The sequence below is a fragment of the Cololabis saira genome, chromosome 7 (assembly GCF_033807715.1).
Source record: "Cololabis saira isolate AMF1-May2022 chromosome 7, fColSai1.1, whole genome shotgun sequence".
NCBI lineage: Eukaryota > Metazoa > Chordata > Actinopteri > Beloniformes > Belonidae > Cololabis > Cololabis saira.
Window position 1 is genome coordinate 26,414,618 of NC_084593.1, and position 27,991 is coordinate 26,442,608.

The 27,991-nt window shown below is 40.7% G+C and overlaps 2 protein-coding genes across 3 annotated transcripts in view; both read left to right on the top strand.

Moving 5' to 3' along the window:
- Positions 1-159: 159 nt before the first annotated feature.
- Positions 160-27,991, top strand: part of LOC133446996 (protocadherin gamma-C5-like) — a 320,234-nt gene continuing 292,402 nt past the window's right edge. The window contains exon 1 of one of the 2 annotated variants that reach the window (XM_061725353.1): positions 160-2,601. In XM_061725353.1, the coding sequence (XP_061581337.1) occupies positions 217-2,601 (2,385 nt within the window). In that variant the 5' untranslated portion in view covers positions 160-216. Of the gene's footprint in view, positions 2,602-7,548; positions 9,970-27,991 lie in introns of those variants that run through there. The other variant, XM_061725355.1, reaches the window with a different exon arrangement.
- Positions 14,942-27,948, top strand: LOC133447729 (protocadherin Fat 3-like). Its single transcript, XM_061726458.1, has 5 exons — positions 14,942-17,352; positions 18,805-18,823; positions 20,726-23,017; positions 25,911-26,996; positions 27,937-27,948. The coding sequence occupies exons 1-5, from the start codon at positions 14,942-14,944 to the stop codon at positions 27,946-27,948; spliced, it is 5,820 nt and encodes a 1,939-aa protein (XP_061582442.1).

Below are 27,991 nucleotides of genomic sequence, written 5' to 3' on the forward strand. Positions count from 1 at the left end.
GGTGTCGCTGTTGGCTTGGAGAAAAGGGGACACTGAAAAAGAAAAAAAAAAGTCCTCACTCCACCCATGACTGTATAACGACACAGGATTATACACATTTTCGAACATAGTACCCTGTTATCTCAAGAATATTATTAGGGACTTTGATTCCGCATTTTTTTTCCAAATCTTTGACGGTATATTATAGTAGAAATCTGGGAACCTTTACTCTTTAGGATGGGAGACAAAGGATTTTCTCTGCTTCCTTGGACTATTTGCTTTGTTTCCTTTAATGTGATCCTGCGTCTCGTCCATGGAGATCTGAGCTATTCTTTTCCAGAGGAGATGAAACGAGACTCTGTTATTGGAAATATAGCCAAGGATCTCGGGCTTGATCAGAGGACTTTATCATCCCGAAATGCTCGTCTGGATTTGGAGGAGACTCGGAAGCGCTACTGTGACATTAACATGAATACCGGGGATTTGATTACGTCGGAGAGAATTGACAGAGAAAGCCTTTGCGGCAAGAAAGCTTCGTGTGTTGTAAATGTGGACCTTGTGTTAGAAAATCCTTTAGAGCTGCACCGTGTTAGTCTTCATATTCAAGACGTGAACGACAATTCGCCAGACTTTAGAGAAGATTTGATTGAAATGGAAATACGTGAATCAGCAGACAAAGGTAACCGTTTCTCGATCGAGCAGGCCCACGACGCAGATATAGGTCAAAATGCTGTTCAAAGGTATAATCTTGAAAAGAACGAGAATTTCATTCTCGCTGTTGACAGAAACAAGGTTGAACTAGTGCTGGAGAACAAACTTGATCGAGAGAACGAAAAAGAAATGAATTTACTTCTCACAGCTTTGGATGGGGGCTCTCCTCAGAGATCAGGTACAGTAGTCATACACGTCACTGTACTGGATGCAAATGATAACGCTCCCGTTTTCAGTCAGGACGTTTATAAAGCCACTGTACCTGAAAACTCTCCTCCAGATACAATAGTCATGAGCGTTAGTGCTACTGACGCAGACGATGGCCTGAATGGAGATTTAACATACAATTTTGGTCATAGTTTTAATAACGATGTAAATGTTTTTTCCATTGATCCAAAGACGGGGCAAATTAGATCAACAGGTGTAATTGACTTTGAAGAAAGGAGTTCCTTTGAAATTAGTGTGCAAGCTAAAGATGGTTTAGGCCTAACTTCATACGCCAAAGTCATAATAGATATTACTGATGTTAATGATAATGCACCAGTCATTTACCTTAAATCCCTGTCTAACCCCATATCCGAGAACGTTGCTCCAGGTACAGAGGTGGGCATCATAAACGTGCAGGACAGAGACTCTGAGCAGAATGGACAGGTCCGCTGTTTCCTTCAACAAAATGCCCCATTTAAGTTGGTTCCTTCCATTAAAAACTATTATTCTCTGGTGACCACAGGACAACTGGACCGTGAACTAGTGTCTGATTACAACATTACAATTATTGCTACTGATGAGGGCTCTCCACCTCTGTCCTCCTCTAAAACTGTTCAGTTATCTGTAGCTGACATCAACGACAACCCACCTGTGTTTGAGGAACAGTCCTACAGCGCATATGTGACTGAAAATAACAAACCTGGCTCCACTTTATGTTCCGTTAGTGCTCGAGACCCCGACTGGAGACAAAACGGTACAGTGATTTATTCTCTGTTACCTGGTGAGGTGAACGGTGCCCGGGTGTCCTCCTATGTATCTGTTAATGGAGACACGGGGGTGATCCACGCTGTGAGATCGTTTGATTATGAACAGTTCAGGAGTTTTAAAGTTAATGTGATGGCCAGAGACAACGGATCTCCTCCCCTCAGCAGCAACGTGACCGTCAGTGTGTTTATATCAGATGTGAACGACAACTCTCCTCAGATACTGTACCCCGCCCCAGAGGGCAGCTCCTTCATGACCGAGCTGGTCCCCAAAGCTGCACATGGAGGCTCTCTGGTGTCCAAAGTGATAGCAGTGGACGCAGATTCCGGACAGAACGCCTGGTTGTCCTATCATATCATCAAATCCACTGACCCTGGACTTTTCAGTATTGGTCTCCACAGCGGAGAGATCAGGATCCAGCGGGACATTTCTGAATCTGACAACATGAAACAGAATCTTATTGTAGCAGTGAAAGATAACGGACAACCCTCTCTGTCTGCCACATGCTCCATATATTTACTGATCTCTGATAACTTGGCTGAGGTGCCAGAACTGAAGGATATTTCTTATGATGAGAAGAATTCCAAACTAACATCTTATCTGATCATCGCACTGGTGTCTGTCTCCACCTTCTTTTTGACCTTCATCATCATCATTTTGGGTGTGAGATTTTGTCACAGAAGAAAACCCAGACTGTTGTTTGATGGAGCAGTTGCCATCCCTGGTGCTTATCTCCCTCCTAATTACGCAGATGTTGACGGCACAGGAACTTTACGCAGCACTTACAATTATGACACCTACCTGACAACAGGATCCAGAACCAGTGACTTTAAGTTTGTATCATCTTACAATGACAACACGCTTCCTGCTGACCAGACACTGAAGAAAACTCCTTCGGACTTTACGGATCCTTTTGAAGATTTTGGGGCTTCTATCGAGGTAGGAAGTTTGCATTTATTATGCGGTAAATTTGCAGCATAACAATCGTCATCAACATTTTCATCCCTTTTTATCATCATTTTTACCACCATATTTGATGGCACAGTAATGTATGCCTTTTAAACATAACACTCTAAAATCAGTGGCTTCTTTAGAAAAATAATCGAAGGTAAAAACTTTTCATGCAAAGTTAATTTAATATTACTTAGATCTCCAATTTGTGTTGTGTGGGACATTCAAATATGAAGACTAAGATATAACCAAAAAAACAAATGAATCAAATTACTCACTCCACTCACTACAGGTATTTCAGCATGCGAGTCACCATTAGCTTCTGTATGTCACAAATATATCTCAAAGCGTTTAATATGAATAAATGACAACATCAGACGTTTTAGTGAATAATACAGTGTTGTGTTGAAAGTAGCGCTGCATTTTTTTTAAATCCTGAAAGTATAGGTACAGGAAAATAGTCACATTTTCAAAATAAAACATCGTTCAGACAGCTAATGTAGTAATATGATGATAAGATATTTGGGTCATAAACAGAATGAAGGTTCTTTTCACTGTTTCAACATTCATATGCTGACTCTGACGGTTAAGAGTCGGCCAAACATAACTAAAGACAGGGGAAGCCAAAGCGACAGTGAAAACTATCATTTTTGCCTTCAAAAATACTGTCATTTAATATTATGTGTGAAGACTATAAAATGACTTATGGTGTCGCTGCAGTCTTACAAAAAAAGGAAAAGGAAAACGGAAAGAAGTCATCACTCCACCCATGACTGAATAGATGATGCTTTGACTGAATATTGGTTACATTTTCGAACAGTGCTGTGGTATCTTCAAAATATTCGGTGTTTGTTTAGCTATAGTCTTTCCCGAACGTGACGGTATATACAAGAGGTCTGGGAACCTTTAGCCCTTAGGATGGGAGACAAAGATTTTTTTCTGCTTCCTTGGACTATTTGCTTTGTTTCCTTTTTTGTGATCCTGCGTCTCGTTCATGGAGATCTGAGTTATTCTTTTCCAGAGGAGATGGAACGAGAATCTGTTATTGGAAATATAGCCAAGGATCTCGGGCTTGATCAGAGGACTTTATCATCCCGAAATGCTCGTCTGGATTTTGTGGGGACTCGGAAGCGCTACTGTGACATTAACATGAAGACAGGGGATTTGATTACGTCGGAGAGAATTGACAGAGAAAGCCTTTGCGGCAAGAAACCTTCGTGTGTTGTAAATGTAGACCTTGTGTTAGAAAATCCTTTAGCGATCCATCGTGTTAGTCTTCATATCCAGGATGTGAACGACCATTCACCAGATTTCAGAGAAGATTTAATAGAAATGGAAATACGTGAATCAGCCGAGAAAGGTAACCGTTTCTCGATCGAGCAGGCCCACGACGCAGATATAGGTCAAAATGCTGTTCAAATGTATAATCTTGAAAAGAACGAGAATTTCATTCTTGCTGTTGACAGAAACAAGGTGGAACTAGTGCTGGAGAACAAACTTGATCGAGAGATTGAAAAGGAAATGAATTTACTTCTCACAGCTTTGGATGGGGGCTCTCCTCAGAGATCAGGTACAGTAGTCATACACGTCACTGTTCTGGATGCAAATGATAACGCTCCAGTTTTCAGTCAAGACGTTTATAAAGCCACTGTACCTGAAAACTCTCCTCCAGATACAATAGTCATGAGCGTTAGTGCTACTGACGCAGACGATGGCCTGAATGGAGATTTAACATACAATTTTGGTCACAGTTTTAATAACGATGTAAATGTATTTTCCATTGATCCAAAGACGGGGCAAATTAGATCAACAGGTGTAATTGACTTTGAAGAAAGGAGTTCCCTTGAAATTAGTGTACAAGCTAAAGATGGTTTAGGCCTAACTTCATACGCCAAAGTCATAATAGATATTACTGATGTTAATGATAATGCACCAGTCATTTACCTTAAATCTCTGTCTAACCCCATATCCGAGAACGTTGCTCCAGGTACAGAGGTGGGCATCATTAACGTGCAGGACACAGACTCTGAGCAGAATGGCCAGGTCCGCTGCTCCATTCAAGAAAACGTCCAATTTAAGTTGGTTCCTTCTTTTAAAAACTATTATTCTCTGGTGACAACAGGACAACTGGACCGTGAACTAGTGTCTGATTACAACATTACAATCACTGCTACTGATGAGGGCTCTCCACCTCTGTCCTCCTCTAAAACTGTTCAGTTATCTGTAGCTGACATCAACGACAACCCACCTGTGTTTGAGGAACAGTCCTACAGTGCATATGTGACTGAAAATAACAAACCTGGCTCCACTTTATGTTCCGTTAGTGCTCGAGACCCCGACTGGAGACAAAACGGTACAGTGATTTATTCTCTGTTACCTGGTGAGGTGAACGGTGCCCGGGTGTCCTCCTATGTATCTGTTAATGGAGACACGGGGGTGATCCACGCTGTGAGATCGTTTGATTATGAACAGTTCAGGAGTTTTAAAGTTCACGTGATGGCCAGAGACAACGGATCTCCTCCCCTCAGCAGCAACGTGACCGTCAGTGTGTTTATATCAGATGTGAACGACAACTCTCCTCAGATACTGTACCCCGCCCCAGAGGGCAGCTCCTTCATGACCGAGCTGGTCCCCAAAGCTGCACATGGAGGCTCTCTGGTGTCCAAAGTGATAGCAGTGGACGCAGATTCCGGACAGAACGCCTGGTTGTCCTATCATATCATCAAATCCACTGATCCTGGACTTTTCAGTATTGGTCTCCACAGCGGAGAGATCAGGATCCAGCGGGACATTTTGGAATCTGACAGCATGAAACAGAATCTTATTGTAGCAGTGAAAGATAACGGACAACCTCCTCTCTCTGCCACATGTTCCATCTATTTACTGATTTCTGATAACTTGGCTGAGGTGCCAGAACTGAAGGATATTTCTTATGATGAGAAGAATTCCAAACTAACATCTTATCTGATCATCGCGCTGGTTTCTGTCTCCACCTTCTTTCTGACCTTCATCATCATCATTTTGGGCGTGAGATTTTGTCATAGAAGAAAACCCAGACTGTTGTTTGATGGAGCAGTTGCCATCCCTGGTGCTTATCTCCCTCCTAATTACGCAGATGTTGACGGAACAGGAACTTTACGCAGCACTTACAATTATGACGCCTACCTGACAACAGGATCCAGAACCAGTGACTTTAAGTTTGTTTCATCTTACAATGACAACACGCTTCCTGCTGACCAGACCCTGAAGAAAAGTACTTCGGACTTTTCCGATCCATTTGAAGAATTCGGGGCATCTGACGAGGTAGGAAATCCAAATACTTCAAACCAGGGGTCCTAAACTGCAGTCCTCGAGGGCCGCTGTCCTGAACGTTTTAGAAGTGTCATTGCTTCAACACAACCTGATACAAATGACTTTCATTAACAAACTTATGCGAAGTTGATGTTAAGCTGATAACGATCTGTTTATTTGAATCAGTTGTCTTGAAGTAAGGAAACATATACAACACATACAGATACCCTCTTTGACCGGAGTTTGACACTTGTGCTCTACACTGTATGCTTCATTATTATTATCCTTTTTAAATGCTTAACTGTTCACGTTTTCGAAAACATAAACGTTTCTCTGAAGTTTACGTGCTTTAACAACTTTTTCAACCTATTTTTTTAAGACTGAAAACAAAAATGGTCAAAAATGTATAACGTGGACTAAAAGTAGTAGGTACATTTCTTCGTGCGTCTAATTGAATTAAAAACTCATACTTAAAAATTATTGTTTTTTTTTCTTAGGTTAATATTTACGTTCAGTCCTTAGCAATACACGATAACCTAATTTTCAGTGATGTTGTCAAGGCACTGTCACCGAAAAGTGTCAGGAGTATGTAGGGAAAATGTAAGGTTTAACAACAATACTTTCAATTTAGTGTGTCTGATTCATGTTCAAAAATAGTTCTCAGCCGAACTCTTTCATTATCACAAACAAGGGGACCTGTCCATGGTCCTGGAAAACCAAACCAAACAAAAATCAAAACACACACAGCACAACACCAATCACAAACCAAAACAAAAAACACACAAAATAAAATAAGATCAAAAAACAACATCAGGGGTTGTAAGTGCGTCCATTTTTCTTCTTCATGATTTATGAATTTTACATACAAAAAAAATCGTTGCCATCATAGCAAATGGTTTCTACAATGCACTAGCTTGCAATTTTCTTCTCTCAGGTCGCAGACCTTATTCTATTCATGTACACAACACAAAGAGATGTGTTAATAAAACAGATTTGAAGTATATATTCAATTGTTTCTCCTCCTCGTGGATGGTCAAATTGCATGCTCCATACTCTATAACTCTGTAGCTTCGAGAAGCTTGCAAACAGAAATTACATACAACGATCCATTGAAATAAATATATATATATATATATAGTGTGTGTGTGTGTGTGTGTACATGTATGTACATGTGTGTATTTACAAGAAGTTTATAAAGTTCTTAAAGAATTCGGACGCTGCATTACTTTCCATTAGAATATCCTTCAGAAGCTAATTCAAAAATGAACTATTTAATATCCACTTTTGCCCATAAACGAAATAATGGTTTTTCTTCACTATTTTGTGGAAGACACCTTTGTATCACACGGACATGACATGTACGTGGGATGCGTGGGGAAAAACACAAATGACAATGAAAACTGTCATTTTCGGTTTTGATACTATCCTTGACTGATTTTAAATGTGAATACAAAAAGGTTACTTACGGTGTCGCTGTTGGCTTAGAGAAAAAGGGACACTGAAAAGGAAAAAAAAAGTCCTCACTCCACCCATGACTGTATACCGACACAGGATGATACACATTTTCGAACATAGTATCCTGTTATCTCAAGGATATTAGTAGGGAGTTTGATTCTGCCTTTTTTTCCACGTCTTTGACGGTACTTTATAGTCGAAATCTGGGAACCTTTACTCTTTAGGATGGGAGACAAAGGATTTTCTCTGCTTCCTTGGACTATTTGCTTTGTTTCCTTTAATGTGATCCTGCGTTTCGTTCATGGAGATCTGAGCTATTCTTTTCCAGAGGCGATGGAACGAGAATCTGTTATTGGAAATATAGCCAAAGATCTCGGACTTGATCTTAGGAGTTTATTATCCCGGAATACTCGTCTGGATTTGGAGGAGACTCGGAAGCGCTACTGTGACATTAACATGAAGACAGGGGATTTGATTACGTCGGAGAGAATTGACAGAGAAAGCATTTGCGGCAAGAAACCTTCGTGTGTTTTGAATGTAGACCTTGTGTTAGAAAATCCTTTAGAGCTTCATCGTGTTAGTCTTCATGTGCAAGATGTGAACGACAATTCGCCAAAATTTAAAACGAATTTGATTGAAATGGAAATAAGTGAATCAGCCGAGAAAGGTAACCGTTTCTCGATCGAGCAGGCCCACGACGCAGATATAGGTCAAAATGCTGTTCAAAGGTATAGTCTTGAAAAGAACGAGAACTTCATTCTTGCTGTCGACAGAAACAAGGTTGAACTAGTGCTGGAGAACAAACTTGATCGAGAGAATGAAAAGGAAATTAATTTACTTCTCACAGCTTTGGATGGGGGCTCTCCTCAGAGATCAGGTACAGTAGTCATACACGTCACTGTTCTGGATGCAAATGATAACGCACCAGTCTTCAGTCAAGACATTTATCAAGCCACTGTACCTGAAAACTCTCCTCCAGAAACAACAGTTATCAGTATTGCAGCTACAGACGCTGATGAAGGGTTAAATGGAGATGTGACATATGACTTTGGTCACGTGTCGGATAACGATATAAATGTATTTTCCATTGATCCCAAAACTGGAAAAATTAAAATAATAGGTGTGATTGACTTTGAAGAAAATAATTCTTTTGAAATGAGAGTTGAAGCCAAAGATGGCTTAGGTCTGACTTCATACGCCAAAGTCATTATAGATATTACGGATGTTAATGATAATGCACCAGCCATTTACATCAAATCACTGTCTAACCCCATACCAGAGAACATACCACCAGGTACAGAGGTGGGCATCATAAACGTGCAGGACAGAGACTCTGAGCAGAATGGACAGGTCCGCTGCTCCATTCAGCAAACCGTCCCATTTAAGTTGGTTCCTTCCATTAAAAACTATTATTCTCTGGTGACCACAGGACAACTGGACCGTGAACTAGTGTCTGATTACAACATTACAATCACTGCTACTGATGAGGGCTCTCCACCTCTGTCCTCCTCTAAAACTGTTCAGTTATCTGTAGCTGACATCAACGACAACCCACCTGTGTTTGAGGAACAGTCCTACAGCGCATATGTGACTGAAAATAACAAACCTGGCTCCACTTTATGTTCCGTTAGTGCTCGAGACCCCGACTGGAGACAAAACGGTACAGTGATTTATTCTCTGTTACCTGGTGAGGTGAACGGTGCCCGGGTGTCCTCCTATGTATCTGTTAATGGAGACACGGGGGTGATCCACGCTGTGAGATCGTTTGATTATGAACAGTTCAGGAGTTTTAAAGTCCACGTGATGGCCAGAGACAACGGATCTCCTCCCCTCAGCAGCAACGTGACCGTCAGTGTGTTTATATCAGATGTGAACGACAACTCTCCTCAGATACTGTACCCCGCCCCAGAGGGCAGCTCCTTCATGACCGAGCTGGTCCCCAAAGCTGCACATGGAGGCTCTCTGGTGTCCAAAGTGATAGCAGTGGACGCAGATTCCGGACAGAACGCCTGGTTGTCCTATCATATCATCAAATCCACTGATCCTGGGCTTTTCAGTATTGGTCTCCACAGCGGAGAGATCAGGATCCAGCGGGACATTTGTGAATCTGACAACATGAAACAGAATCTTATTGTAGCAGTGAAAGATAACGGACAACCCTCTCTGTCTGCCACATGTTCCCTGTATTTACTGATTTCTGATAACTTGGCTGAGGTGCCAGAACTGAAGGATATTTCTTATGATGAGAAGAATTCCAAGCTAACATCTTATCTGATCATCGCGCTGGTTTCTGTCTCCACCTTCTTTTTGACCTTCATCATCATAATTTTGGGCGTGAGATTTTGTCATAGAAGAAAACCCAGACTGTTGTTTGATGGAGCAGTTGCCATCCCTGGTGCTTATCTCCCTCCTAATTACGCAGATGTTGACGGCACAGGAACTTTACGCAGCACTTACAATTATGACGCGTACCTGACAACAGGATCCAGAACCAGTGACTTTAAGTTTGTTTCATCTTACAATGACAACACGCTTCCTGCTGACCAGACTATGAAGAAAAGTCATTCGGACTTTTCTGATCCTTTTGAAGATTCTGGAACATCTACAGAGGTAGGGTTTTGGTTAAGTTATTAAACCTTCATCTCGAATACAAACTTTACGATTTTTGTATGAATGCTTTTTTTACTTTGCATGTATCCCCAAATGACTGTGACATTTCTAAAGAGTTTTTTCTTATGTTTATGCCATATTTCTTTAATCAGTCTGCATCACTCTTATAATTTTTGCAATTTTAATTTGCTATTAATTGGAGATACTTTAATTCAGTTTTCGCAAGATTAACACGAGTCAGTGCCTTATCTTGCTGAAAATACATAACTTGATTAATGTATCAAAAGAAACCTTTATTAGTACTTTAATTATTATTATTTATAAGTTTAATAATAATGGTGACAATAATCCGTTTATCTATAGATAAACGGATTTCATATGCACATTATACCCGCTTTATGTCAAGCGACGTACGTTTTCATTTGTCAATTGCATTTTTCCCAACTTAGTATCAGGAGCTTATTTGCTTTATATGATCTTAGTATGAATAAAAACAAATGTTATCTGTGAGATTCGTCAAGATCGTGGCAGCGTTGTCTAGGATAGATTTATCATTCTTTCTTGTTAAAAGATCCCTAACTGGCATTTAAAAAAAAAAAAATGTATCAGCGGTTAGAGAATAAACACGTCGTTCGTTGGGTGTTTGTTCAGACACGCCGGACAGTAAGGTATCTGTCCTTGGTGCTGAAATATTGCTCAGAAGATGACGTGCAGAAGTATTTTTGTAGAATTTATATAATTTTAATCCCATTATTTAGATATTATCATATAAAAAGAAATTATTTAGTAATGTTATCTGCTCATCTTATTTCATTTTCACCGTATAGGCATGATGGCACAAGGGACGTTAGTGACTCGTCCAGTGTTCTGCAAAAGTCCGCTTTTTTATTCTTAAATTTGAACTGGAGTAAATTTGTCTTACCATTCAGATTAAAGTGCACCTATTAAAGCTAACGTGGAGAAATCACGTACAAAGATCCTCCTAGAGTGCCCTGAGCAAAATCTTGTAATTCAAAGTTGTTTTAACAGAGAAAAAAATGCATGATCTTCTCATAAAATCCATCACATATAACCAAAAGTAGTTTGAATTGGGATAAATAGATGCACATTTCATACAATTTCCCTTGCGAGCTGTCAACTGCGGCTTTAAATATTGACGTGTGTATTTTAGGGCATCTAGTGTGCACAGTAATATGTGACTTAAGGTGTCGCTGTTGGACTACAGAAAGAAGGAAATGAACATCCCTCCACCCCTAACTGAATTATATCATTGGCAGGATGCTTTGATCATTGGTAAAATACTCGTAAGTCGAATCTGCAAAAGCTTAGGTTTTTGGATAATTTTGTCTTTTTTATCACGCCTTGGAAAGTATGATGTCCATAAATCTTTGAGCCTTCTTCAGTTAAAATGGGAGACAAAGGAATTTATCTGCTTCATTCGACTCTCTGCTTTTCTTTCTTTACTGTGATACTGCACCTCGTCCATGGGGATCTGAGCTATTCTTTTCCAGAGGAGATGAAACGCGAATCTGTTATTGGAAATATAGCCAAGGATTTCGGGCTTGATCTCGGGACTCTATCTTTCAGAAAAGCTCGTTTGGATCTTGAAGGGACGCGGAAGCGCTACTGTGACATTAACATGAAGACCGGGGATTTGATTACATCGGAGAGAATTGACAGAGAAAGCCTTTGCGGCAAGAAAGCTTCGTGTGTTGTGAATGTGGACCTTGTGTTAGAAAATCCTTTAGAGCTCCATCGTGTTAGTCTTCATATTCAAGATGTGAACGACAATTCGCCAAAATTCAGAGAACATTTAATTGAAATGGAAATACGTGAATCAGCAGACAAAGGTAACCGTTTCTCAATCGAGCAGGCCCATGACGCAGATATAGGTCAAAATTCCATTCAAATGTATAATCTTGAAAAGAACGAAAACTTCATTCTCTCTGCTGACAATCAAAACGTTGAACTGGTACTAGAGAATAAACTTGACAGAGAGAGGCAAAATGAAATGAACTTAATTCTCACAGCATTGGATGGGGGCTCTCCTCAAAAATCAGGTACAGTAGTCATACACGTCACTGTACTGGATGCAAATGATAACGCACCAGTCTTCAGTCAAAGCATTTATACAGCATCTGTGCCTGAAAACCTCGCATCAGGTACAAACGTTATTAGCGTTAGCGCCACTGACGCAGATGAAGGAGTAAATGGAGATGTAACCTATCAGTTTGGTCACATTTCTGATGAAGATATAAATGTATTTTATATTGATCGCAAAACGGGGGACATTTCAATAACCGGTGTGATTGACTTCGAAGAAAATAATTATTTTGAAATAAGAGTACAAGCCAAAGATGGTTTAGGACTGACATCATTTGCTAAAGTTACAATTGATATAACGGATGTGAATGATAATAAACCAGCCATCGAAATTAAATCCCTGTCTCATCCTATATCCGAGAACGTGCCGCCAGGTACAGAGGTGGGCATCATAAACGTGCAGGATAGAGACTCTGAGCAGAATGGACAGGTCCATTGTTTCCTTCAACAAAACGTCCCCTTTAAGTTGGTTCCTTCCATTAAAAACTATTATTCTCTGGTGACCACAGGACAACTGGACCGTGAACTAGTGTCTGATTACAACATTACAATCTCTGCTACTGATGAGGGCTCTCCACCTCTGTCCTCCTCTAAAACTGTTCAGTTATCTGTAGCTGACATCAACGACAACCCACCTGTGTTTGAGGAACAGTCCTACAGCGCATATGTGACTGAAAATAACAAACCTGGCTCCACTTTATGTTCCGTTAGTGCTCGAGACCCCGACTGGAGACAAAACGGTACAGTGATTTATTCTCTGTTACCTGGTGAGGTGAACGGTGTCCGGGTGTCCTCCTATGTATCTGTTAATGGAGACACGGGGGTGATCCACGCTGTGAGATCATTTGATTATGAACAGTTCAGGAGTTTTAAAGTTCACGTGATGGCCAGAGACAACGGATCTCCTCCCCTCAGCAGCAACGTGACCGTCAGTGTGTTTATATCAGATGTGAACGACAACTCTCCTCAGATACTGTACCCCGCCCCAGAGGGCAGCTCCTTCATGACCGAGCTGGTCCCCAAAGCTGCACATGGAGGCTCTCTGGTGTCCAAAGTGATAGCAGTGGACGCAGATTCCGGACAGAACGCCTGGTTGTCCTATCATATCATCAAATCCACTGATCCTGGACTTTTCAGTATTGGTCTCCACAGTGGGGAGATTAGGACACAGCGGGACATTTCAGAATCTGACAGCATGAAACAGAATCTTATTGTAGCAGTGAAAGATAACGGACAACCCTCTCTCTCTGCCACATGTTCCCTGTATTTACTGATTTCTGATAACTTGGCTGAGGTGCCAGAACTGAAGGATATTTCTTATGATGAGAAGAATTCCAAACTAACATCGTATCTGTTCATTGCGCTGGTTTCTGTCTCCACCTTCTTTCTGACCTTCATTATCATCATTTTGGGTGTGAGATTTTGTCATAGAAGAAAACCCAGATTTTTGTTTGATGGAGCAGTTGCCATCCCTGGTGCTTATCTCCCTCCTAATTGCGCAGATGTTGACGGCACAGGAACTTTACGCAGCACTTACAATTATGACGCCTACCTGACAACAGGATCCAGAACCAGTGACTTTAAGTTTGTTTCAACTTACAATGACAACACGCTTCCTGCTGATGAAACTCTGAAGAAAAGTGCAACGGATTTTTCTGAAGCATTCCAAGATTCCATAGAGCTCCCGGAGGTAGGCCTGTGGTTTTACGTTTTCTTTTCAAATGAGGGTAATGTTGATGTTTACGTTCCTACAAAACAATTCGCTTGCTTTCTTCGATTAGAAAGTTTCTAATGGAATATGCTTGACTTTTTGAAATTCTAAATTAAAAACGAGAAGTACACTTTGGGTTATTGCCCCATTAAGAAGTTGTTTATCAAAGCTTTACTGTTTTTTTACATTTCACACGTCGTTTTAGTTATTTTGATTGTGTTTATTCCTTGCTCAGGTGCGAGGCTGCATTTGTTCCAGTCGTTTGGTAGAGGGACAGTTGTAACACATGGATCAATAACCTTTTTTAGAAGAACATAATTTTTGTGTATTTAGGCTTTGAGGTATAGTCATTTAATAGTGTTCTAATTCACTCGAAAACATGAACTAGGATGTTACGCTTTGAATGTGTTTATATTTTCTTTTAAATCTTAGAACCATTATGATTCTCTGCTCTGCTTTGCTCATTAGAAAACTCGCCATTCAGTCTCATTAATTCTTTTTTCCTGTGGAAGACAGATTCCTATAGCACGTGACATATTCTCATTGTATCCAGAAAGGAAAACATAAGCGATACAAGTTGTGATTACCTAAAAAAAAAAAAAAAAAAAAGAAAAAAAAAAGAATTATTTAGGGGTCTTTTGTCATGGGAACTGTGAAGTGGCATCTGTCCATGGTGCTGAAATCAAAACCAGCCTTTTTCAGATTCAACCCGCAATCGCTGCGAAAATTGATGCATTCCCATGATGTTGCCAAAACTCACAATGTACCTACCGCACCCCCACCCCCCCAAAAAACAACTTTAAACAGACTTCTCACCCACCCACCCCTTTGCCCTTCCGTTGCTTTTGTTATTTTTTTATGTGAACCTACAGCTTCAAATTCTAATCCTTTGTTATTATCTTTCTTTGTGTATATCGTATGTCATACCATTATTTTACTCACGGCGTCGCTCTTCGCCAGCTCTTCTTAAATCTGTTACATTATGTTGTTCTGCACCGTTCGCATCTCATTCTACAGACCTTTTATTGGTGAAAGCACCGAGGTCTTAACACATATAATCACTCTGCATGCACTGCCCTTAGACGATTCCTCTGGATTTCTTTGAATTTACTCTGCAAACATTAACTGTGGTGGATTGTCATCCGAATTAGATGAAAGATGTTGGATTATAACGCATTTTCAGCCATCGGCCTTTTTTCCACATTCGTGGTATTTTCTCTGGTGTCAGAAACCACCTTTGGGGATGTATCTTATTCTTTACCAGAAGAGGTGAAACCAGGCTCGGTTATTGGAAATATAGCGAAGGATATTGGACTCGGAGTAAACCAACTGGGGACTCGAAAGGCCCGAATTGATGCCGACGGGAACACTAAGCGGTACTGTGATATTAATCTGACTACTGGAGACATAATTGTGGGCGACAGGATTGACAGAGAGGCGCTTTGTGGGAAAAAAGCATCTTGCGTTTTAAAACAAGAGCTCGTTTTAGAGAACCCTCTAGAGCTGCATCGCATTAGTATTCACGTTCAAGACATCAACGATAATTCACCGCAGTTTAAAAAGAACGTAATAAAATTTGAAATTAGTGAATCTGCAAATAAAGGAAGCCGTTATCGTTTAGATGAGGCTCATGACGCTGATGTAGGACAAAACGCTGTTCAAGGATATAATATTGACGTGAACGAAAACTTCAAATTGAATGTTATTGGAAAGAGTGGAGGAGGAAAATATAGTGAGTTAGTTCTGGAGAAGGAGCTGGACAGGGAACAACAACGAGAGCTAACCATTGTACTTGTGGCAACCGATGGAGGCACACCTCCGCGATCAGGTACGGTGGTTATTCATGTCACTGTGCTGGATGCTAATGATAACCCGCCGGTGTTTAGCCAGACCGTTTACAAAGCCAGTCTGCCAGAAAACGCTCCTTTAGACACAATTGTAATCACGGTAACCGCAACTGACGCAGACGAGGGAGTAAATGGTGATGTGATGTATGAGTTTGATCACATATCTGATGAAAGTATTAATTTGTTTTCTCTCGATCAGAAAAGCGGTGTAGTGAGACTTAGTGGATCGTTAGATTACGAAGAGTTTCCTTTCTATGAAATGCAGATTACAGCAATAGATGGTCTTGGATTAGTATCCTCCTGTACATTAATAATTGATATTTTAGATGTTAATGATAACGCTCCTATAACGTCCATCAAGTCATTTACAAATCCTATACCTGAAGACATCTCACCTGGTACAGAGGTGGGCATCATTAACGTGCAGGACAGAGACTCTGAGTCTAAGGGTCAGGTCCACTGCTCCATTCAGCAAAACGTTCCCTTTAAATTGGTTCCTTCCATTAAAAACTATTATTCTCTGGTGACCACAGGACAACTGGACCGTGAACTAGTGTCTGATTACAACATTACAATCACTGCTACTGATGAGGGCTCTCCACCTCTGTCCTCCTCTAAAACTGTTCAGTTATCTGTAGCTGACATCAACGACAACCCACCTGTGTTTGAGGAACAGTCCTACAGTGCATATGTGACTGAAAATAACAAACCTGGCTCCACTTTATGTTCCGTTAGTGCTCGAGACCCCGACTGGAGACAAAACGGTACCGTGATTTATTCTCTGTTACCTGGTGAGGTGAACGGTGCCCGGGTGTCCTCCTATGTATCTGTTAATGGAGACACGGGGGTGATCCACGCTGTGAGATCGTTTGATTATGAACAGTTCCGGAGTTTTAAAGTTCACGTGATGGCCAGAGACAACGGATCTCCTCCCCTCAGCAGCAACGTGACCGTCAGTGTGTTTATATCAGATGTGAACGACAACTCTCCTCAGATACTGTACCCCGCCCCAGAGGGCAGCTCCTTCATGACCGAGCTGGTCCCCAAAGCTGCACATGGAGGCTCTCTGGTGTCCAAAGTGATAGCAGTGGACGCAGATTCCGGACAGAACGCCTGGTTGTCCTATCATATCATCAAATCCACTGATCCTGGACTTTTCAGTATTGGTCTCCACAGTGGGGAGATTAGGACACAGCGGGACATTTTAGAATCTGACAGCATGAAACAGAATCTTATTGTAGCAGTGAAAGATAACGGACAGCCCTCTCTGTCTGCCACATGTTCGCTGTATTTACTGATTTCTGATAACTTGGCTGAGGTGCCAGAACTGAAGGATATTTCTTATGATGAGAAGAATTCCAAACTAACTTCTTATCTGATCATCGCGCTGGTTTCTGTCTCCACCTTCTTTCTGACCTTCATCATCATCATTTTGGGTGTGAGATTTTGTCACAGAAGAAAACCCAGACTGTTGTTTGATGGAGCAGTTGCCATCCCTGGTGCTTATCTCCCTCCTAATTACGCAGATGTTGACGGCACAGGAACTTTACGCAGCACTTACAATTATGACGCCTACCTGACAACAGGATCCAGAACCAGTGACTTTAAGTTTGTTTCATCTTACAATGACAACACGCTTCCTGCTGACCAGACCCTGAAGAAAAGTCCAACAGACTTTGCTGAAATATTTGGTCAGTCAACAGAGTCTCCAGAGGTAGCCACCCTCACGCTTCTCCAACTTTGCCAATGTGTATAATGTTGTTTGAATGACTGAAATGTTTCTCCATCTCTTGGTATTCCTTGACATATTTGTAAGTGTTGTTCATCTAACTTTTTCATTTACTGCTAATTCATTTGCTATATATATTCAAATCCACTTTTTCTGCAGTGTTTTTGCATCAATTTGGCAAGGACTGAAGGCTGTTGGTCATTGTTATTATGTGATTTGTTACATGAATGTCCTAGAATTAAGTTTACTTTCAAGTTCATGTCCTGTTATCCAATCAGCATCGTCTGTCTCTATTAAGGCCCGGTTAGCTGGCTCATTCATTGGTTAGGACTTCACCGGGGAAGGTCAAGCTACGTGTTTTGGTGTGGAGAGTGACGGGCAAATCGACCAATCACGGTTTGATTTCAAGTGGACGGGAATAAAACAAAAGATCGTAGGCCTTGATGAAGTCCGAACATCAAATCTCTGCAGTGGTGAGAGCGGTTGAGAGACGGAGGTAGATGGAGGAAGACGAGAGTGACGTTGTGTACTGTTGCTTTTTTCTGCGATGATTTCTTTTCTCTGTGATGAGGTGACGGTCCAGCGGTAGTGCTCACGGTTCGACACTGAATTTTACTGTAGTTTAGCATTCAAATAACTTGCGTATAAGCGTTTTGTCTTCATAATATACCTTTTTGCAACAAATAAAGTGTAAGGACTCATTCTTTAATTCTGTGTTGTTTTATAGATTTTGCATAAAAGTAAATTGCAGAATAAAGTAAACAAGTTGAAACATATTCAGCATCTTGACACAGAGTGGCAATGATCCCATCATACTGTATTTTCTACAGAACGTATCATAAACTCTGAAATTTTAATGTTTCACCAACATGCACTGGGGAGGTCATCTGTGACGGTGACACGGATTTTACAGTCAGTTCAGAATGCCCATCATAGTTAACCTTTCTTATTTCATCATTATCCTGCAGTCTTCCATTATTTTATGCTTTTTGATTGTGACATTAGTTTGGTGGAAATATGCTTGTTTTATGCATCTGCTATTTCACGATGTGAGACCTAAGCTGTGTTAAGGATCATGCACTTATTGGAAGTATATATTTTGCTTTCTTGAGAGTTGTTAAATCTGAAAATAAATGCATGTGTTGACAGTTGGCCTTTATTATTAGTGTTTATAAGTTAACTGCTCGACTATCTAGGGCTTTTTAACCTTTTATGAAGTTACAATTCTTGTTCGTGTCATTTTTATTACATTAGTAGTTGAACTTAAAGGGGACCTATTATGAAAAACACATTTTTTTTCCTTTAACATATATAAAGTGGTCTCCCCTCAGCCTGCCAACTCAGAGAAGGAGGAAAGCAACCAAATATTGCAGTGTCTGTACAGCCGCCCGGATGAGCCATCCAGTATCATGTGGCTTCTACGAGCCATTCAGATTTGCGCATTTTTGCTACGTAACAAAAATGCAAACCACGCCCACAACTATAAAACCGTCTAACTGCATACGAGCGTCCGACTATCGCGTCACACTGCGTGACATCGAATGCTCTCTGTCCATCTCCCTCCAGCCAGCTGCCACTTTATTGAGGTTTTTGTAGTGAAATGAAGAGGTATCATAGAGATAACTTCTCATTTCAACTACCTGGATCAGCCGTTACTCATCCGTGACCGTTTCCTACAGCACTTTCAACCGGCTTTCAACGCGAGGGGCAGGAAACGGCCAGCTCAAAACGACGCGTCACGCTGCGTCGTGCTGCGTCGTGCTGCGTCGTGCTGCGTCGTGCTGCGTCGTGCTGCGTCGCTGCGGCCAGTTAGGACAGTCCAATAGAAAATAAAGCAATGGAATTGATTTTGTCGCTGATGCTCGCTTGCATTGCATGCAGTTATGACACGGTGTTAGGACACGGTAACTCCGCTGGCCGGAGCTTCCACCATTTTTTCGTAGCGGTGTATTGCGTCATTCAGGCAGCCAATCAGTACAGTACCTCATTATCATAGCCTCCCCGCCCACTCAGAATCCTGCATAGATAATGAGGTTAGAGACTGGTAAGATAAAGACATGGCTCAGAGGCTGAATTTCTAACTTATTTAGCAAAAACAATCAAAAGCTTGTTTTTTAAGACATTCAAGGCCTGTTTAAAATAGGGATTAGATGCCATAATAGGTCCCCTTTAATGTGACAATAGGCAAAGATTCGTGTGTGATGGTGAAAATGGTATGTGCGATGAAATCAGACATACCAGTGTCTAAGTTTTCCAAAAGAACCCTGGTACATATTATGAAAAGTTATATTTACTTTTTGTATTTTTTAGAATGTTTAAAAGTGTGGATTTGATCAAATTTTTTTCTCTATCAATAGACCCAAAAGGGCTACTGTACATCACAAACTTGATAATAAACACTTTCTGTTTATATTGTCACTTCAGATGTGCCAACTGAACCCCACAATTATATAACAATTATCTGTACATGTTCATTCCTATTTAGGGTAGGTGGGTAGGGTAGGCAGGTGTGCAGAGAGAACATTTATCTTGTTAAAGATGTGATTATATCTCCTTGTGAGGCAATAAGGGTCATACTAGCATCCTTTAAATTTAAGAGATGATTGACATTATTGAACTGCATTGTGTAATGTAGGTATTTCGCATTAGTTATGATTTTAAAGCAAATACCAGTTTAATGTCTACATTTTCACACAATCATTAGCTGACCGTCACATTATGGTGTGTGTGTGTGTGTGTGTGTGTGTGTGTGTGTGTGTGTGTGTGTGTGTGTGTGTGTGTGTGTGTGTGTGTGTGTGTGTGTGTGTGTGTGTACACTCAAGTGTGTGTGTGTGGGTGTTTGTGTATAATATAAATACTAATTTATTTATGTACTTCTTTTAAGAGTTTGGGGGATGTGTTGTTTCTCATACCACACATCTACTACGGTAACCGTTTACCCCTATTGCAATATTATTATTATTATTATACTTCCAAATAAATTATAACCTATTGTGCTTTGTGAATGTCTCAGCTTTTATAGTCTGCACTGATATACACTGGCTGGAACTCTTGGTGTCGCTGTACACCAGAACAAAACAGACATTTCCATCACTTCATACATTTTCTTTCTTTAACTGCCAGGCGCTATTGTGTTGGTGTGTCTCACCGTTAGACGCCACAAAAGGCCATATCCTGATTATATACCGCTGGTTTATCACGAGGAATATAACACTCATTGATGGAAGTGTTCTGAAAACGATTTTGTTCTGTTCGATCATGAGGAATATGGTATTCAGAGGATTTTTTCGAAAGTGCATTTTTGTTTTCCTTTTCGCCAGCCTTCATTTTGCGCACGGAGATGTAAGCTACTCTATCACCGAGGAGCTGAAACGTGGGTCTGTAATAGGAAATGTTGCTAAAGATCTCGGCCTGGGGATTGCCATACTTTCTTCACGTAAAGCCAGGATTGACACAGACAAGAATGATCAAAGGTACTGTGATATTAATCTCAGCAGTGGAGATTTAGTTGTCACGGACAGAATCGATCGGGAAAACCTGTGTGGTAAGAAGACGGCTTGCGTTTTAAAAGAGGAGATTATCCTGGAGAGCCCTCTGGAGCTTCACCGTGTCAGTATCCATGTGCAAGATATAAACGACAACGCCCCGGAATTTAGTGAGGATCTTATTTCATTTGAAATAACCGAATCAGCTGTGAAAGGAGCCAAATTCTTACTGAATGAAGCCCGTGATGCAGATATCGGAACGAATGATGTACAGGGCTATGTTTTACAGAATAATGAGCATTTCACTATTAATGTTAACACAGAAACTGGTGGACGGAAAAACTCTGAACTGGTTTTGGTAAAAGAATTAGATCGCGAGCAAAAGAATCAGCTAAAACTTTTGCTTACAGCTCTGGATGGTGGAACTCCTCAGAAATCAGGGACCGCAGTCATTCATGTTACTGTACTGGATGCCAACGATAATGCTCCAGTATTTAGTCAGCCCATCTATAAATCCAGTTTCCCCGAGAACTCGCCGTTGGGTACTTTAGTGCTTATAGTTAGCGCTACTGATGCAGACACAGGTCCCAATGGTGATATTACATATAATTTTGATCATGTGTCTGATAACTATGCTTCACTCTTTTCGCTTGATTATAAAAGTGGAGAGATAAGACTCATCGGCCCCACTGACTATGAAACGAGCAGTTCAATTGAATTGCGAGTAAGGGCAAAAGATGGACCAGGTCTGGTTTCCTATTGTTCGGTAATTATAGACATAACGGATATAAATGACAACCCACCATTTATCGGTCTGAAATCCCTGTCTACCCCCGTACCCGAAAACGTGCCACCTGGTACAGAGGTGGGAATAATTAATGTGCAGGACAAAGATTCTAAAAAAAACGGACAGGTCCGCTGCTCCATTCAGCAAAACGTCCCCTTTAAGTTGGTTCCTTCCATTAAAAACTATTATTCTCTGGTGACCACAGGACAACTGGACCGTGAACTAGTGTCTGATTACAACATTACAATCACTGCTACTGATGAGGGCTCTCCACCTCTGTCCTCCTCTAAAACTGTTCAGTTATCTGTAGCTGACATCAACGACAACCCACCTGTGTTTGAGGAACAGTCCTACAGCGCATATGTGACTGAAAATAACAAACCTGGCTCCACTTTATGTTCCGTTAGTGCTCGAGACCCCGACTGGAGACAAAACGGTACAGTGATTTATTCTCTGTTACCTGGTGAGGTGAACGGTGCCCGGGTGTCCTCCTATGTATCTGTTAATGGAGACACGGGGGTGATCCACGCTGTGAGATCGTTTGATTATGAACAGTTCAGGAGTTTTAAAGTCCACGTGATGGCCAGAGACAACGGATCTCCTCCCCTCAGCAGCAACGTGACCGTCAGTGTGTTTATATCAGATGTGAACGACAACTCTCCTCAGATACTGTACCCCGCCCCAGAGGGCAGCTCCTTCATGACCGAGCTGGTCCCCAAAGCTGCACATGGAGGCTCTCTGGTGTCCAAAGTGATAGCAGTGGACGCAGATTCCGGACAGAACGCCTGGTTGTCCTATCATATCATCAAATCTACTGATCCTGGACTTTTCAGTATTGGTCTCCACAGCGGAGAGATCAGGATCCAGCGGGACATTTTGGAATCTGACAGCATGAAACAGAATCTTATTGTAGCAGTGAAAGATAACGGACAGCCCTCTCTCTCTGCCACATGTTCCCTGTATTTATTGATTTCTGATAACTTGGCTGAGGTGCCAGAACTGAAGGATATTTCTTATGATGAGAAGAATTCCAAACTAACTTCTTATTTGATCATCGCGCTGGTTTCTGTCTCCACCTTCTTTCTGACCTTCATCATCATCATTCTGGGTTTGAGATTTTGTCATAGAAGAAAACCCAGACTGTTGTTTGATGGAGCAGTTGCCATCCCTGGTGCTTATCTCCCTCCTAATTACGCAGATGTTGACGGCACAGGAACTTTACGCAGCACTTACAATTATGATGCCTACCTGACAACAGGATCCAGAACCAGTGACTTTAAGTTTGTATCATCTTACAATGACAACACGCTTCCTGCTGACCAGACTATGAAGAAAAGTCCCACAGACTTTGCCGATATGTTTGGAGACTGCGATACGTCTCCTGAGGTAGGCATATTTTGAATTTTTTTGCCAAAAACAGCCTTGTGTTGGAAACTTTACTGTTTTGCCTTCTCTTCTGACTGCCTGTCTGGATTGTGGTGGCATTGTCTTACAAATAGAAATGACAATGCGTTTTCCTGAGAGAGTACACTTCTTCCCAGTGGTACCAGTGTGGTTTGTTTTGGGCTAATTTTTAGATATTATTAGTGGTATTATGTTACAAACATACTTTCTTCAACGCTTTGCACAGTACATTTCATGAATGTGGTATTTTGTTCTGTCTTATACCGGATCATTCAACTGATCAGAGTTTTTTTTATTCTCTTTTTCAAGCTGTTTCTTTTTCTCATATATTTTAAGAAATTCAAGGTGAAATTTTAAAAACTCTGGTTCATTTGATGCCCATAGAATGTTTTAACAATGACTTTATTCTGTTTTTTCTTTAATTCACCTTTTTTGTATGCTGCCTTTTTCATTAAGAATATGTGAACTTTTCCTTTGTCCATTTTTTCTTCTTGGAAAAGTCCTGCCATTGTTATTTTTATAGAAATAGGTTATACAGGATTTAGTACGTGTTGGCTTTCTTTTAGGAGCTTTATCTATTTTTTTATGTCCTTCATTGCCTTCTATATGCTTCAGGTTTCAAGATTCTTGATCTATAACATTCATTCAGCGTTTTCACTGTACAGTTCTAAAGGTTATCCATAAAATGTGGGATAACATGCCCCCTATTGTTTATATTTTCACATATGATGTTGTTTGTTTTTTTAGAACAGCCCTTTCTCTAATTCACTGAATCTAAAAAAAGGAGAAGATTTTTCTGTCCACTGGGCTCTTACAATATAATCAGTCCTTGTCTCCTGACATCATAGTTATATATATATATATATATATATATATATATATATATATATATATATATATATACATATGCATATATATATATATATATATATATATATATATATATATATATATATATATATATATATATATAATAGTTATTTCCTGAATTTATAAAAGTATGAAACATGTTGTATGTTACCCCACAACAAATAATGCTTGAACACTCAAATTATTTAGTGGCTCATTTAGAAAATGGTATTTCTAATTTCTTACAGTATTTTAAAATGTTATATTTTGTCTTCATAGGTTTTCATTTGCCTTCAGGTTACAACCACCTATTTGCTAGTCATATGCCTTTTTGCCATTGAAATAAATTAGAATATTTAAACGTGAAAGTTAAATAACCTTCTACTTGAAGACACTGCTGTACATGCAGGTATGCGTGAGTCCTCTTCATCTGATTATTTAGCACATCACAAGTGAAACAAGGTTGTTTTAGCTGTGATCTTGATATATATCCCTTTTTACATTTTGGAAGTGAAACACGTGCAATTTGTAGAGCAGACTCACGATGTCACTGTGGACCAGCAATCATAGGTTGTCCAGTTTCCAGCCAGTATTGTGACGCAAAATGTGACTCAAAGTGGGTTACATGGTGATTGAGGGAAGCAGCAACGACGTGTTGGATTTTGTCGGTTTGGTATATTTCCTTGTTTTTTGATAGTTGTGCTTCTTTATTTTCACGAGGAGGCATTTAAACGCCAGCATGGTTGTCGTGGAATCTACAATGCAGATATTTGGGTTACTGCTCTTTTCTTTGCATTTCGCCAGTGGAGATGTAACCTATTCTATTTTGGAGGAAACGTCAAGCGGGTCTGTGATTGGAAATATCGCAAAAGACCTGGGTTTGGAGGCAAAAAACCTACCCTCTAGGAGGGCTCGCATTGAAACCGATGGAAGGAACAAACGTTATATAGACATAGACGTCAGTAACGGAGATCTGATTGTTTCCGGGAGGATTGACAGAGAGGCCCTCTGTGGAGACAAAGCATCCTGCGTTTTAAAACAAGAACTTATGTTGGAGAATCCATTAGAAATACATCGAATTAGTCTGCATGTGCAGGATGTAAACGATAATTACCCACAGTTTAACAGGGACGTGATCAATTTAGATATATGGGAATCTGCATCAAAAGGTGCTCGTTTTCCAATAGAAGAAGCGCATGACGCGGACATTAGCAAATACTCCGTGCAAGCGTATCATCTCCAGAAAAACGAAAATTTTATTTTGGGTGTTGGGGCCAATTCGGTGGAGCTTGTGCTTGACAAAGAGCTTGACCGTGAGACACTAAAAGAACTCAACCTACTTCTTACAGCTCTGGATGGTGGCTCTCCTCAAAAGTCAGGTACTGTGGTTATTCACATCAGTGTGCTTGATGCCAATGATAACGTTCCAGTTTTCAGTCAAGCCATTTATAAGACCAGTTTACCTGAAAATTCTCCAGTTGGTACTCTTGTCCTAACAATTATCGCCGCTGATGCAGACGAGGGATTAAATGCGGAGGTTGCTTATGATTTCGGACACATGTCAGAGGATGTTAAGTCAGTATTTAGCATAGATAGTAGAAGAGGCGATATAAGACTGGCAGCCACAGTTGATTTTGAAGCAGCTGCATCGTTCGATCTGCGTGTCATAGCGAAAGATGGATTGGGACTGACCTCTTATGCCAATGTCTTAATTGATGTTACCGATGTAAATGACAACGCCCCGGTAATAATTCTAAAAACCCTGTCTAACCCAATACCCGAAAACGCATCCCCCGGTACAGAGGTGGGAATAATTAATGTGCAGGACAAAGATTCTAAGAAAAACGGACAGGTCCGCTGCTCCATTCAGCAAAACGTGCCCTTTAAGTTGGTTCCTTCCATTAAAAACTATTATTCACTGGTGACCACAGGACAACTGGACCGTGAACTAGTGTCTGATTACAACATTACAATCACTGCTACTGATGAGGGCTCTCCACCTCTGTCCTCCTCTAAAACTGTTCAGTTATCTGTAGCTGACATCAACGACAACCCACCTGTGTTTGAGGAACAGTCCTACAGCGCATATGTGACTGAAAATAACAAACCTGGCTCCACTTTATGTTCCGTTAGTGCTCGAGACCCCGACTGGAGACAAAACGGTACAGTGATTTATTCTCTGTTACCTGGTGAGGTGAACGGTGCCCGGGTGTCCTCCTATGTATCTGTTAATGGAGACACGGGGGTGATCCACGCTGTGAGATCGTTTGATTATGAACAGTTCAGGAGTTTTAAAGTTCACGTGATGGCCAGAGACAACGGATCTCCTCCCCTCAGCAGCAACGTGACCGTCAGTGTGTTTATATCAGATGTGAACGACAACTCTCCTCAGATACTGTACCCCGCCCCAGAGGGCAGCTCCTTCATGACCGAGCTGGTCCCCAAAGCTGCACATGGAGGCTCTCTGGTGTCCAAAGTGATAGCAGTGGACGCAGATTCCGGACAGAACGCCTGGTTGTCCTATCATATAATCAAATCCACTGATGCAGGACTTTTCAGTATTGGTCTCCATAGCGGAGAGATCAGGACAAAACGGGACATTTTGGAATCTGACAGTATGAAGCAGAACCTTATTGTAGCAGTGAATGATAACGGACAACCTCCTCTCTCTGCCACTTGTTCCATCTATTTACTGATTTCTGATAATTTAGCTGAGGTGCCAGAACTGAAGGATATTTCTTATGATGAGAAGAATTCCAAACTAACATCGTATCTGATCATCGCGCTGGTTTCTGTCTCCACCTTCTTTCTGACCTTCATCATCATTATTCTGGGTTTGAGATTTTGTCTCAGAAGAAAACCCAGACTGTTGTTTGATGGAGCAGTTGCCATCCCTGGTGCTTATCTCCCACCCAATTATGCAGATGTTGATGGGACGGGAACTTTACGCAGCACTTACAATTATGACGCCTACCTGACAACAGGATCCAGAACCAGTGACTTTAAATTTGTTTCATCTTACAATGACAACACGCTTCCTGCTGACCAGACTCTGAAGAAAAGTCCCTCAGACTTTGCTGATGTTTTGGGAGACTTCGATGCCTCTCCAGAGGTAGGCGCACATTTTCCTTCATGTATTTTTTCTAAAAGCATTCTGAAAAAATTAAGACTTTCATAAAGTATCTTGGAGTAGACATGATTTTTCCGTGGTAAAACTAGGTTTTACGTGTTGGTCCAACCATTTTTGAATAATCTGATCCCAGTTTTTTTGTTGCACTTCTGTGTCTTATTTTTGAACAATAATTTACACTCATCAGTGCATTTTGCGTTTTGATATTGTGGCTTTGGATGAGCGGAAGAAAGTGGATGGATGGATGGATGTATTGATGGATTTTGATGGATTGTTGCTTCAATCCAAAGTGAAATCCAAATCCAAAATGTACAATTTAAAGGCATGCAATGAAACTGAAAAATGAATTGTCTCAGAGTTCCTCAAACTTTGTATTTTCCTTTATTGGATGTGTTTGATATGCATTTTTATTCGTTTTTTTTTCATTTATTTTTTTCTGTAAGTCACCAATAGTTTTTCAGCCTGTATTACTGGTAATTACGTTGCTTGTATGCATCTCTGTCCATGGTGCTGAAAATAATCTGCCTGAAACTTGTATTTGCGCCAGCAATGATTATTTTTTCCCTCTCTTTGTCATTGGCTATTTCAACTCAGGATTACTACGTGATGTTTTCCTTTGTTTCTTTTTTAAAATTGAGACGTGCTCAGTTTTCATTTTGAACAATGGCCCTCTATTGCTCTTTACCTTTAAGCGAGAAATACTTCCAGACATTATCAGAAATAAATGTCCATACATTATAATAAATAGATACAATACAATTAGAATAAAAAAAGTAAAAATGGGCTTATTACAGATCAAATAGATAAACAATGATGTAGTCCTGTGTGGTGGGAGAAGTTGCTATGGAGGTCACAGCTCTGGGGAGAAGCTGTTTTTCAGTTGGTTTCAATATAATGCTCCCAAATGTCGTTCCTGTTGTAGGGAGACTACTAGTTTTTAACTTGTGTGGGTGTTGTCCTTGAGGAAGTTGCGTGTC